This window comes from Puma concolor, chromosome D1, assembly GCF_028749965.1.
Source record: "Puma concolor isolate L17-30 chromosome D1, mPumCon1.1.hap2, whole genome shotgun sequence".
In the NCBI taxonomy this organism is placed as follows: Eukaryota; Metazoa; Chordata; class Mammalia; order Carnivora; family Felidae; genus Puma; species Puma concolor.
In genome coordinates, this window is record NC_141676.1 from 11,777,639 (window position 1) to 11,792,475 (window position 14,837).

The window sequence follows — 14,837 nt, forward strand, 5'->3', positions numbered from 1 at the left end:
TCAAGATAATGTTTAGTTTCTTTTTTGAATTCTTTCATAAGTTTCATTTGCTACACTTCCCCCTAATTCATCCATCGTCAATGGGGTATGTGTCTCTAGATACATTGTTTTTTAAATGTAGGTGAAGATCTACACTTATATGGATTTTTTCCAATATAGGTTAATAAAAATATTCCTAAAAAATAAAGAAATAAAAATATGTATGGGGAGTTTCTTTTTCTTTTTTTCTTGTTATGTTGTTTACAAGGCAATTACTTAAAGTGCAGGGCTGAATAGCTAAGTAACACCATGTATTTACTTTTAATAGCCTGAAGATACTGGAATAATAAGAAATTTCTTTTGTTATTTCCCTTCAGTTCTCAGAAACACGATGGCAGTGGGTGAAGGAAGAAGCAGCACTACAATTACCAGGTTTATCCTATTGGGATACTCTGAATTTCCAAAACTTGAAGTCATCCTTTTTCCTAGGCATCTCCCTCGTGACAGTGTTCTGGAATGTCACCCTCATCACTCTGATCAAGATGGACTCCTACCTGCACACACCCATGTATTTCTTTATCAATAAACTTGCCTTCTTAGATATTTGTTATGTTTCCTCCACAGCTTCCAAGATGCTCTCAGATTTCTTCAAGAAGCAGAAATACATCTCCTTTGTAGGGGGCACCATGCAGTACTTCTTCTTTACCCTGAGTCTGACTGAGTGCTTTTTCTTAGTAGCTATGGCTTGTGACCGATATGCTGCCATTTGTAAGCCTCTGTTTTACACCGCCATCATATCTCCCACCCTCTGTGTGCAGATGGTTGTGAGATCTCGTGTAACTGGATTCTTTGGCTCATTTATCCAACTGTGTGCCTTATTTCAGCTTCATTTCTGTGGGCCAAATGTCATCAGCCATTTCTTTTGTGATCTTCCCCAGCTACTGATCATATTCTGCTCTGATACCTTTTCCTTTCAAATCAGGACCTCTGTGCTCACAGTGATCTTTGGACTCACATCTGTCTTGGTTATCATGATATTCTATGGTTATATTGCTGCTACCATTCTGAGATCACTTTATCTGAAGGCAGGTGCAAGGCCTTCAATTTCTGTGCTTCTCACCTGATAGCTGTGACTCTCTTTTATGGCTCACACACCTTGGTCTATTTGTGCCCTACTTCTGATGATTTTCTGAGCCAAAACAAGCTGACCTCTGTTGTATACACTGTGGTGATTTAAATCTATTGATCTGCAATGTAAGGAACACGGAAATCAAAGATGCCTTAAACAGATGGGAAAAGAGAATATTTTCATGGAATTATTGGTGCCTTTTAGGGCTTAGGACACAAAACACGCAGAATAGTGTATGAAAAACAGCTATAATAGTACTTACAAGCCTTGTAATATATTGTGTAACTTTTCACAAATATCTGCTTTCCCTCTATTCCCTGAGAGAGGATTGTATTTCATCCCTTTGAAGTCAGGTTTGGGCATGTGACTTGTTATGGCAAATGAAAATGTGAACAGATGTGACATATCCCACTTCTAGGTAGAGATTATATATGTGTGATTTTTTACCTTTTTTATTCCCAGTGGTCTAATCAGTGGCTGACTTGTAAGGAATAAGATGGTGGTGCAAGAGAAGAGCCCCCAGCTGACATAAGAGAAACATGTGTTGTTAGCAAAAAATAAGTCTGCTTTGGATTATTTGCTACTGTAACATACTCAGTCCATCATAACTGTTACAGAAATCTGTACAGGTGGTAGTACGCTATTAAAAAAAATCAGTGTTAACATTTGTAAGTTTCTTTAGGGCCAGGAAATAGGTGTTAAGCAATATATTATTGACAACTGGGAGGATAGTAATTTATGTTTGGCACAATAAAAGATTTGGTACGACGGCACTTGTGATAACTTTGAAGGGAGATTATGTGGGAAAATGGAATGCTTGTAGCATGAATTGGTTGCTATTAGATGAATTTAACAAGGTTCTACCAGAATGAGAAAAGCTCACAAGACAACTGGCCAGTTTGCACGGAAGAAATGAAAGAGAATATAGAGAGTCAAGAAATTTGGAGACTTGAGAGGAGCTAAGATGGCAGCATAAGTAGGAGGACCCTAGGCTTGTCTCATCCCTCAAACACAGCTAGATAACTATCAAATTATTCTGAATACCCAAGAAATCAACCTGAGGACTGACAGAACAAACTGCAGAAGAGGCTACATGGAGGTAGGAAGTGCAGAGACATGGTTTGGGGGAGAAACAGATCATGGGTGCTGCAGAGAGGAGGGAGCCCAGGTCACAGAGAAGGGTGAGAGAGAGAGGAGCACATAGGGGGATGCACAAAGACAATGCTTCCCCAAAGCCATTGGCTGGGAAAATGAGAGGGGCTGATTTTCATGAGTTTTTGCAAAAACTCAAACACTGGAGTTTTAGAGGTGGAGTTCATGGCTGGGTTAGATCCCTGAAGGTACTGCCCTACTCCTGGAGAGAAGGCATTCAAGCAGCCTGGGGTAGACTGTGTAATCTGAGGATGACCTGTGGTGCATGGGGAGAGACAGTTTGCTCTTCCTGGAGTGCATCTGTGAGAGGTGGCATTCACAGAGATGCCACTCCAGGTACAAAAAGCTAGGGAGCACCATAGGGAAGCATAGCCACAGAGACACCTTGCTGGTGGTGGCTAACCCAGACGCTGGTTCTTTAGAGTGCTTTGCTCCGAATCCCATGCCTCTGTGCTCTGGCACGACTGCCCTTCTGGGTCAAATCTGCATCAGTCCCAGCATGGCAAGACAGTCCCCCAGAAGACCTGCCACACCAGGTCCCTAAAATTTGGAGTTTTAAAAGTCAGGAGGCTTGTCTGGGATAGAGCCCAAAGTGCACTGCACTGCTATAGGCAGGCAAGCAACATGAATACAGCATGAAAACAGCCATCTAAAAACTGCCCGGGATGCACGAGGGGAAATTATTCGCTTTTCTGGCAGTGCCTCCCTGAGAGCAGCAAGCATAGAGATCCCTCTTCAGGGACAAAGGAGCTGGCTGGCACCATTTCCTTCCCCCATCATCATAAACCAGCTTGCATAAACAGCACAGTGCCAACACTGGCTGCCTAACCTGCTTACACCAACTCCCACCCCCCTGTGCTCTTTTGGTGCTGCTTTTCTTGGGCAAGTGTGCCTAAGTCCAAGTGCAGTGGAACCTTTCCTCAGAAAACCAGCACAAATCCCCACCTGCACCATGTCTACCAACCAGAGAGTTCTGCAAGGCTTCAGTTCTAGTGGAAGTAGCATCAGGTCTCATTTAACAAGCAGACTAGAGCACACCTGGTTAAAACTCACCACACTGTGGCCAAGGTCTAAACACTGCCCACTGCAGGCAAGGAGAGTCTCTTCAGACAACTGGCCTGAAGGATAGGGCAGCCAAAACTTAGCCAAAAATGCAGCACATACTAGAGACATTCTTGAAGTGCCAGCCCCTGAACACTATACGACTTCTTCATAAAGCCATTACTATTAGGAACAGGAAGCATAACAGGCTTTTCCAAGACTTAGAAAAAATGCCAAGATAGAGGAATTCATCCCAAAAGAAAGACCAAGAAAAGGTTGTGGTCAGACATCTAATTGAAACAGGTATAAATAATTAATATGCCTGATGGAGAATTTAAAGCAATAATCTTAAGGATACTCACTGGGCTTGAGAAAAGCATGGAATACATCAGAGAAATCCTTACAGCAGAGATAAAAGAGTGAAAAAAATCAAATGAAAATGTAGTAACAGATTTGAAGCAGACTAGATGTAATAACCACAAGAATGGAAGACAGAGAAACAATTAAATGTTATAGAAGATAGAGTAATTGAAAATAATGAAGCTGAGTAAAAGAGAGAAAGAATTATGGATCACAGGCATAGACCTAGGGACTCCACGAAATGTAATAACATTTGTATCATAGGAGTCCTAGAAGGAGAAGAGAGAGAAAAGGAGGCAGAAGGTTTATTTGAGGAAGTAATAGCTGAAATCTTCCCTAATCTTGGGAAGGAAACAGACTTCCAAATCCAGGAGGCATAGAGAACTTACATCAAAATCAACAAAAGCAGGCCAACACTAAGACATATTGTAATTACACTTGCAAAATAAAGCCATAAAGAAAAAATTCTTAAAAGCAGCAATACAAAAGAAGTCCCTAACTTACAAGGGGAGACACAACTATATGGATAACTCCTCTTTGACACAGCAGGAAAGAATATCCAATGGAAAAAGAGTCTCCTCAACAAATGGTGTTGGAAAGCTGGACAACAACATGCAGAATAATGAAACTGGACCACTTTCTTACACCATGCACAAAAATAAATTCAAAACGGATGAAAGACCTAAATGTGAGACAGGAAACCATCAAAATCCTCGAGGAGAATACAGGCAGCAACCTCTTGGACATCAGTCGTAGCAACTTCTTACTAGATATGTCTCCTGAGGAAAGGGAAACAAAGGCAAAAATAAACTATTGTGACTTTATCAGAATAAAAAGCTTCTGCACAGTGAAGGAATCAACAAAACTAAACCAACAAAACTAAAAGGCAACCTTTGGAATAGGAGAAGATATTTTCAAATGACACATATGATAAAGGGTTAGTATCCCATTATCAGATGTTAGTATCCAAAATTTATAAAGAACTTATCAAACTCAACACCCAAAAAAACAAATAATCCAGTTAAAAAATGGACAGAAGACATGAACAGATATTTTTCCAAAGAAGACATCCAAATGACCAACAGACACATGAAAAGATGCTCAACCTTACTCATCATCAGGGAAATACAAATCAAAACTACACTGGGATATCACCTCACATCAGTCAGAATGCCTAAAATTAATAACACAGGAAACAACAGGTGTTGGTAAGGACGTGGAGAAAGAGGAACCCTGTTGCACTGTTGGCAATGCAAACTGGTACAGCCACTCTGGAGAACAGTATGGACTTTCCTCAAAAAATTAAAAATAGAACTACCCTACAACCCAGCAATTACACTATTAGGTATTTACCCAAAGGATACAAAAATACTAATTTGAATGGATACATGCATCCTGGTGCATTATCAACAATAGCCAAATTATGGAAAGAGCCCAAAGGTCTATGGAATAATGAATGGATAAAGAAGATATGGTTTGTATATGCAATGGGATATTACCCAGCCATCAAAAAGAATGAAATCTTGCCATTTACAATGACATGGATGGAGCTAGAGTGTATCATGCTAAGTGAAATAAGTCAGTCAGAGAAAGACAAATGCCATATGATTTCACTAAGATGGAATTTTGGAAGCACAACAGATGAACATACTGAAAGGGGGGAAAAAAGAGAGGCAAACCAAGAAACAGACTCTTAACTATAGAGAACAAACTGAGGGTTGATGGAGGGAGGTGGATGGGGAATGGGTTGAAAAGGTGATGGGTGTTATGGAGGTCACTTGTGATGAGCACTGGGTGTTGTATGTAAAGGATAAATCGCTAAATTCTGCACATCTGAAACTAATATTACTAGTATGTTAACTAACTGGAATTTAAATTAAAACTTGGAGAGAAGAAAAAAATAAGTTTTGGAGACTTACACAACTAGAGGAGAAAACTGATTTCTATCTCTAACCAGTAAAGATAGAAATTAGAAGGACCCCCAAAAAAAAGAGGGGGCAATAAAGCCCAGCCTTGACCATATCAAGGATGTGGTTATCACCCCCCATTGTCTTAAAGTCTAAGTGATTGAAGGTTATGCTCAGTAAATCTTTTTAATTTGACAAAATGGTCCACGTAAAAGAAATTTAGGGACTTAGAGTGTGATTCTCACAGAGAAGCCTGATACGACTAAGATATTTTATATATATGATATATATGAAATATAGAGAGAGATAAAGACAGAGATATCTAGAAAAGAATTGTGAATATGGCTATTGATCTGGGGAGCTGACCTAAATAAGAAAATAAGTCAAATATTAGTCTGGACTAGCAGAAAGCTGGCTCTTTGAGACTTAAAAGAATTTTGGGGCCATCAATTTTCAGTGTCCAGGAAGCAATCTGAGATAGCTGATCAGACACTCCCAAGGAGGAGACATTCTTCAATTTACTGTTCAAATGTGGCCAAAGAGGAGAAATATCAAAGTAAGGACTTTACAGAAAGTGGAATTAAGTGTCATGGAAAATAATGGACTAAGAAGAATGGATGTAGTGGTCCCTAGTCATGGAATAGTGCACTCCCACTGAGGGTTCCTCATAAGATCGGCTTAGAATAGGGATTGCTATAGTCTGGTGAGTGCTATATGTCTCTTCCTCCTTAACTTTCAAAAGAAGTGTGTGTATTGCCATTTCTTGATCCACATTTCACCATTGCATATCTGGTATTCAGATTAACAGATTAAGTTTACAGATTAATTTGTTTAGTTCACATGTTTCTAAACCAAGAACCATACAGACATTATTAAGAGACTTCTAGGAATCCCTCAAAGATCCATTCCTGACCAGAGAAGATACTAAGACAAATACAACTGATTAGCATCTAGAGTATATAACAGACTCCTATAAATAAAAAAGACAAATGTCTGAGTTAATATGGGCTAAGTAAGTCAATAGAAATTTCATAAGGAAGTACAAATGGTCTTGAAACATGTTAAAGGATTTAAATCTCATTAATTGTAGAGCAATATAATTTCACACCTACCATTTAACTAAAAACTAACAAGTAGGACAAAGTCAAGTGTTGACAAGAATGTGTAGTAATAGAGTGGAAAGCAGACTGTTACTGCCCAAGAAAGTGTCCCTAAAGGACAGTGGTGAAGGGAAATCCTCCTAGTGGTCAGAGTCCCAAGAAGCACACCTGGTTGTCCAATTTACATTGAGGGAAAAAGCTCCTGGGTTAAAGATACACATGGGCTCTTAAGCAGTGTCAGATAGCTTGACTGGTTGGTCAGGAGCCTGGAAAGAGCAATATTGGAAGACCAGGGACAAGAACATCCAGGGAAGAAGTATATGGATGAACCTATGGGCATGAAACACAGATCTTTTTGTCACGTTAATACTCACCAGAAAGCATCCATTCCAGTGGGACTTCTCATACTTAGATGGACGGATTGACAAAGACCGGATGTCACCCAGCCTCTCTCTTTGTATATTACAGTTCATGGCCATCATGAACAGCGAGTGACCATGGTGGAATGGTTGAAGGCACTGCTCAAGTTCTTTCTCATCAAGGCCAAATTACTGACACAACTGAATGTCCATTGTGCTAGAAAAAAAGTAAAGCCAGAACCATCAATAGTACTCAAGAACACCAGCCAACCACTTGGTGGTAGGTATATAATAGTGAACTCTACCACCTTGGAAGGAAGAGTGATTTATGCCTACTTAAATTGACACATTCTATAGCTAAAGGCCTGCCTTCCATGCATGCACTATCTCTGCCAGTACCACCATGTAAGGCTTGCAGAACACCCAGTCTATCCCATATGACATTACCTCAGTTAAAATGATACAGTTTATGGCAAAGAAGGTGAACTAATGGGAGTATGATCATGAGATTTATTGATATTTTATTGTATGTCTTTATACAGAAATATATGGTTTAATAGCTGAATTAAGGTGTCAGCTAGAAAATTCCTGATAGGTAAGGCACTATCTTCTAGGAAGCTGTATGTGAACTAAGTAAACAAGTGATATATAGTGCTTTTCCCAAGTACCTTAAGTATATGGCTCCAGGAACCAAAGAATGGAATAAGATTTTCACCCCTTCGCTGTGATTCCAAGTGACCCACTTTTACAATTTGTGCTTTTGTTTCCCTATAAACTTAAGTTCTACCAAGTTAGAGGCTCTAGATCCCAGGTAGAATCACTCTGTCAGGGGACACAGAAGGACTCCAATGAATTTGAGACTTTCACCTGATGCTAATAGACCATCAGGCAAAGAAAGAACTTACTGTATGGCGAGGATAATTGACCTGATTATCATGGGGAGTTAGGGTTGCTGCTACACAATCAGGTAGAAGGAGTGTGTCTGGAGCCCAGAGAATTCACCGGGGCATCTTTTGATGCCCAGGAGAACAGTTAATGGGCAATTGCAGCAACCAAGAACTATTAAGAGCAAAGAAACTAAGCACTCAGATTCTTCAGGGATGTAGTTGTGGGTTAATTCTCTGAACAGGAAGCCTAGACCATCTGAAATAATGGCTGAGAGTGAGGGAAGTCTGAAATTAGTAGTGGAGAGATAAGATTCATCTGCTGGGACCTCAGAACTAGCTACTTGTCAAGGAAGAAACTTGCTTCATTAGCCCTATTGACTGTACCTCTCCTCTTGGGAGGAACTGATGGCATTTTGTTCTCACAAAATTGGAGCCTCTATATTGTAGTATTAGAGGTACAATGGGAGGGCATGAACAAATCTGAGTGGTGCAAAGGGTTATCTATATCAGATACATCTTATCCAACCGTTAGGATCCTCTTAACCTCACCTGTTTCTGGGCTAACATTTTGTTGTTGTTATAGCCTGTTATTGACATTACTAGCAGTCTGGAAGACCTCACACCCATTTCACTTGGGTGTAAACCGACAGTCTCTTGCCTCATGTTCACTCCCTATTCCACACAAAATATTAACTGTATCTTTGATTTAGGTGAGAAAAAAAAACCCTGATTTTTTCTTTTTCTGTTTTCTTCTGAAATTTTTGAACAGGTATGTACACATTCTTTAACAAGAGCTATCTTATCACATTGCAGTGGACAATGTTAGAGTAAGAAGAGAGAACAATCATTTACATGAAAGATGCACAAGTTTAAAACTAGAAGTTAATTTAAATAATCATCAGATTATTTAACAAAGTTCTGTGAAATTTACTTGCTGGAGAGGGAAATAGAGGGAGGGAAAGGCTTTTAAAAATCCACTAAGGTGGCATGTAACAACGAGGATGAATCTGTGGGCCGTGTAACCATTTCTAATGGCTTCTCATAGGTGCTCAGAGTGCAGAGCCAGGCAAAGCCCTGCACTTATGACATGACACAGGATGAAGATATGTGCTTTCTAAATGTGGATATTGAAAACAAGTGTCCAATATTACCTACGGGATAGTCTTGCTAAAACCATCATAACTGAACCATAACTGTCAGCACAGAGCCTGATGCAGGTTTCAAACTCATGAAACCGTGAGATCATGACCTGAGCCGAGATTAAGAGTTGGCTGCTTAACTGACTGAGCCACCCAGGCGCCCCTCTCATTTTTAAAAATGGATGTAAGTTTGCTTGCACTCTTGAATGACAGGTTGGTTTGGCACCAGATTTGGGGCATCCCACTTTCTCTGCCCCCAAACTTTAATTGTTTTAAACATTTAAAAACATGACTTTTAATGTTTTAACATTTAAAACATTAAACATTTAAATATTTAAATGTTTAAACATTTAAAACCATGACTTTCTCTCTTCTGCTGTTGAATATTATATGAAGAAATGTAAAGATGGGTTGGTATTTTCCCCTGAGGTAACTTGTTATTTTTCTGATTGCTCAGAAGATATTTTTTTTTAACTTTTGAAGCTTTTATTTTATTATTTTTTAAAGTGAGCTCTACTTAATGTGGGGCTCAAACTCACAACCCCAAGATCGAGAGTCACATGCTCCACCCACTGAGTCAGCCAGGTGCCTCTGATTTTTTTTTAAATCAGTGTGTGACCTTTGTTTTGACAAGTTGCATTCATTAGATTTGTGGCATTAACTCTTCATTACAGAATATATTACCGAATTTTTTTTTCAGTACCATTCCTTTCCTTTATTTTGGTTTGCTTTCTTTAGGGACAAGAGCGCTCTGTCTTCTACCGGTGTTACAGTCTCATTAATCCTTTCAACTCTTTCAATCTTTTACTTCCCTTTTAAAAAGCCTATTCCTTCTGTCTTTGACTTTATTTTCAGCAGTATATTGTCTCCTTTTTTTTTTTTTTTTTTTTTTTTTTTGCTGCCTCCAACTTGAACTTAATCTCTGTGATAGTGATTTTTTCATTAAATTGATTTTCAACATTATTTTTGTATGTTGATTTTGCTAAACTCTCATTACTTCCAATGAGTTACCTGTACAGTCTTTTTTATTTTCTACATAGACATTCAGATCATGTGGGAATAATGCTTAATTCTCATATTGCTATTTAGTTTCTTTTGGATTTTCTACAAAAGTAACCAGATTCCATGGAGGTAAGAAAAATATAATTTCTTTCTTATCCTCAAAAGCTGAAATTCTCATAGCTGTTGCTAGCAATGTAAAATGGTACAATCAAGTGAACTATATGGTATGTGAATTATATCTCAATAAAACTTTTAAAAATTATGCACTGGGAAAGCAATTTGACAATTTCTTTTGAAGTTAAACGCACAGTTACCATATAATCCACCAACTCAACTGCAAAGTACTTACCCCCCGCCCCCCACCAAATGAAAGCATATGTCTACACCATGATTTGCTCACAAAAATTCATAAAAGGTTTCTTTATAATAGCTACAAATTAGAAACAATTCAAATATCCATCAACAGGTGAATGAATACATTGTGGTATATATGTATAATTAAATATTACTCAGCCATTAAAAGAAACAAACTATTGATGAGCACAATTACATGGGTGAATTTCAGAAAGATTTTGTTGAACAAATGAAACCCAACATAAAAGAGTACATACGATTTGATTTCATTTTGAAAATCTAGTGAAGGTCCCCTAATATAGAGTGACAGAAAGCAGATTGGTGGTTGCCTAAGACAAGGGGTTAGGAGAGAGGAATTATATTTTAAAAAGGCAGAAAAGAATATTTTGTAAGGAAGAAAATGTCCTGTGTCTTGATTGTGGTGGTGGCAAATGGATGAGCAAATTTGTCGACCTTATAAAATTGATATATTTTATTGTTTGTAAATTATACTTCTCTAAAGTTGACCTTTTATTTTTATTTATTTTTGAGAGAGAGAGAGAGAGCAAGGGAGGAGCAGAGAGAGAGGGAGAGAGAGAATCCCAAGCAGGCTGTATGCTGTCAGCACAGAGCCTGATGCAGGGCTCGATCTCATGAATTGTGCGATCATGACCTGAGCCAAAATCAATAGTCAGATACTTAACCAGCTGAGCCACCCAGGGGCCCAAAGTTGACTTTTGAAATTGATTGTTTTTGTGCCCTTGTTACACTAGCTAGAATCTTTAAGGCAAAGATTAATAAAATATGTGACGGTGAGCTTTATTTCCTTGCTTTGACCCTTATGATAATTCTTTCATTATTTTACCATTAAAAATTTAATTTACTGAGTTTGGTTGTAAGATATCCTTGACAAGTTTAAATTATTTTCCTTATTTGCTGATTTTTTAAAATCATGAATGAATTTTTTTAGTTATATCCATTTAGATGATTATATTGCTTTCTTCTTTAATCTCTTACTGTGGTAAATTACTCTAAACGATTTTCTAATATTAAGGCAATGTGCTTTTCTGAAATAACTGTCTGAAATAACTTTTCTGAAATAACACAACTTGTTCATGCTGTATTATTTTTATGTATCGTTGGATTCAGTTTGTCAAAATTCTGTTCAAGATGTTTCTAATCTATGTACATAGTTAATATGGCTATAATATTCCATTTTTATTCCATTATTGTCAACTTTTGGTATAAAGTTATGATAGTCCCACAAAATGACTTGGAAACTGATATAAGTATCTATACATTAGATTTTGTGTATAATTGGAATTACTATTTTCCTTTGTTTTTGGTAAAACTTGCTGATTAAACCATTTGGGCCTGGAGTTTTCTTCATGGGAAGACCCTTACTGTTGACACTATTTTTTAAAACACTATTTTTTAGGGGCGCCTGGGTGGCGCAGTCGGTTAAGCGTCCGACTTCAGCCAGGTCACAATCTCGCGGTCCGTGAGTTCAAGCCCCGCGTCAGGCTCTGGGCTGATGGCTCAGAGCCTGGAGCCTGGAGCCTGTTTCCGATTCTGTGTCTCCCTCTCTCTGCCCCTCCCCCGTTCATGCTCTGTCTCTCTCTGTCCCAAAAATAAATAAATGTTGAAAAAAAAAATTAAAACACTATTTTTTAGTGTTTATTAAATATTCATATTTCCTATTCCTTTTTGAGTCACTTTTGGCAAGTTACACTTTCCTAAATATTTGTACATTTTAAGTTTTAAAAATTTATTGACATGGAAGTTTTTAGAGTGTCCTTTGTGACAACTCCAGGAGCTAGAGTTATATCCCCCTTTCCATTCCTTAAAAATAAAAAAAAAATTTTTTTTTTGCTTGATATCACCAGATATGTCACAAATCAACTCTTGATTTTCTTGTAGTACTTTAAAATTCTTTAATATTTTTAAAATTTTGTTCCTTCCTACCTAAGAATTGTGGTCAGGTCATTTGTTTTCAGTCTTTTCTATCTAAGTCCATCTTTAAATACACAAGATTTAACTTACTGCAAAAAGGAAATGATATTATGTGACATGATAGAAGTGTCAGTTAAAGCTATGACGATAATCATATTGTAATATATAAATGTATCAAATCAACACACTGTACACCTTAAACTCACACAATATTATATGCCAATTATATTTCAATTAAAACATCCACAAGATTTGGTAAATAGTATTTTTAATTATATTTAAGTTACAGATGCTTTCTAATTTCTATTATAATTTATTATTTTACTTTTAAATAGTTTAAAAATATGTGATTAGTTTCAAATTATGATGTTTCTTTAATTACCAGTTTGTTACTGATTTCTAACTTAATTCCACTGTAGGCAGAGAATGTTATATGTATTGCCAACCTTTTAAACTTTAAAAGTTTTTCACAAACCAAAGGATTGCTTCAAAACTACATTACAAAGATAATAGCTAATGACACAACTTCATTCAATACTTACTATATGCATGATAGGCACTGTACATAACTGAACTAATTTAATTTCAACTGAACCTTATGAGATAGGTTCTATTATCTCTGTCTTACAGATTAAGTAACTCAGGTAGAAAGATAACAGACAACCTATTCAGAGTCATAAAACCCACAGACAGCAGAGCCACATTCCAAAGACACCTATGTGACATCTAAGGCCATGCTTTTAGTCACTAAACTATACCTAGGAGTTATAGCCCCTTCAATAATATCCTAAAATTTCTAAAGCATCTTTTAAGAATGTTATTACACTTTCCTTTGTCCTTGTAAGAGCCTGGTTGGTTAACAGTGAAAAGTGTAATTGTCCTCTTTTACATGTGGGAAAATTGATACACAGGACCATTGTAGCTATTTAGGGGCAAAGTTAACCAGGGTTATTTTTTCTAAAATGGCTCCATATTTCTCTTGGCTTTGTGTTTAGTGTGAGTAGAAGGTGTTAATAGAAATTGGGATAACAACTGAATTAAAGACTTATTCTCTTCTTTGTCTACTTATCCTAGGAATACTAATGTAATGGCTGGGGGAAGGAACAGTACAATAGTTACAAAGTTCATTCTCTTGGGATTCTCTGAATTTCCAAAGCTCGCCAGTGTTCTTTTTTCAATATTCCTAGCGATCTACCTCATGACTGTGTCCTGGAACCTAGGCCTCATCACTCTCATCAGGGTGGACTCACATCTGCACACACCTATGTACTTTTTCCTCAGTAACCTGTCCTTGCTGGACATCTGCTATGTTTCCACTATAGCGCCCAAGATGCTCTCAGATTTCTTCAAGAAGCAGAAATACATCTCCTTTGTGGGGTGCACTATACAGTACTTCTTCTTCTCTAGCCTGGGTCTGACTGAGTGCTGTCTCCTGGCTGCCATGGCTTATGACCGATATGCTGCCATTTGTAATCCTCTGCTCTACACCGCCATCATGTTGCCCACCCTCTGTGTGCAGATGGTGGGGGGATCTTGTGTAATTGGATTCTGTGGCTCATTTATCCAACTGTGTGCCTTACTTCAGCTTCATTTCTGTGGGCCAAATGTCATCAACCATTTCTTTTGTGATCTTCCCCAGTTGCTGATCCTATCCTGCTCTGACACCTTTTTCTTTCAAATCATGACCTCTGTGCTCACAGTGATCTTTGGGCTCACATCTGTCTTGGTTATCATGATATCCTACGGTTATATTGTTGCCACCATTCTGAAGATCACCTCAGCTGAAGGCAGGTCCAAGGCCTTCAACACCTGTGCTTCTCACCTGACAGCTGTGGCTCTCTTCTTTGGCTCAGGTATCTTTGTTTATATGTATCCTAACTCTGGTGATTCCCTGAGCCAAAACAAGTTGGCATCAGTTTTATACACTGTTCTAATCCCCATGCTAAATCCATTGATCTATAGCTTGAGGAACAAGGAAATCAAAGATGCCCTAAACAGAAGGAAGAAGAGAATCTTTTTCTGTTGTTACTAATTATGGAATTTATTTCAAATGTACAGTATAGGAAAAACTGGTGACTAAAACATTGAACCACAACTGTCCTAACTGTGGGATGAATTACAGTTGCTTCACTCTCCCAGTATAAATCCGTGACTGGCACAAGGACTAGAAAATGCATGAAAAGTAACTGGAAGCTCAACATCTCCATCCTTCATCAGTTATGAACCAATACATCGAAAGGCCAAACAATTCACACTGTTTTTGTAGCTAGTTGTGGTGGTATGGCCCTTCACCTTCAATATTCCATCTCTACCTAGTGTTCTACCTCAAGAACCAGAGATGCCAGTACTGATCAAGGCTACCAGGAGACCAGCATGTGTCTTTATGGCAACTCATTTTAGGTAAGGCAGAGATTACTATTAGTATTGAGAGATCTCTTGAAAATGAATTTCCTAAGTAATTAGGTTGATTCTCAGATTTAACCTATTTTTTCATTT

The 14,837-nt window shown here is 38.0% G+C and overlaps 1 protein-coding gene and 1 pseudogene across 1 annotated transcript; both read left to right on the forward strand.

Moving 5' to 3' along the window:
• Positions 1 to 325: 325 nt before the first annotated feature.
• Positions 326 to 1,347, forward strand: LOC112865059 (olfactory receptor 5AN6-like; annotated as a pseudogene).
• A 12,081-nt stretch (positions 1,348 to 13,428) lies between these two features.
• LOC112865063 (olfactory receptor 5AN6-like) lies at positions 13,429 to 14,373 on the forward strand. The gene has a single exon (XM_025928099.2). The coding sequence runs from the start codon at positions 13,429 to 13,431 to the stop codon at positions 14,371 to 14,373; it is 945 nt and encodes a 314-aa protein (XP_025783884.1).
• The last annotated feature ends 464 nt before the right edge of the window (positions 14,374 to 14,837 follow it).

Excerpts from the sequence above, each read along its gene's own strand:
- LOC112865063 (XM_025928099.2), top strand. The coding sequence starts at position 13,429 with ATGGCTGGGGGAAGGAACAGTACAATAGTTACAAAGTTCATTCTCTTG.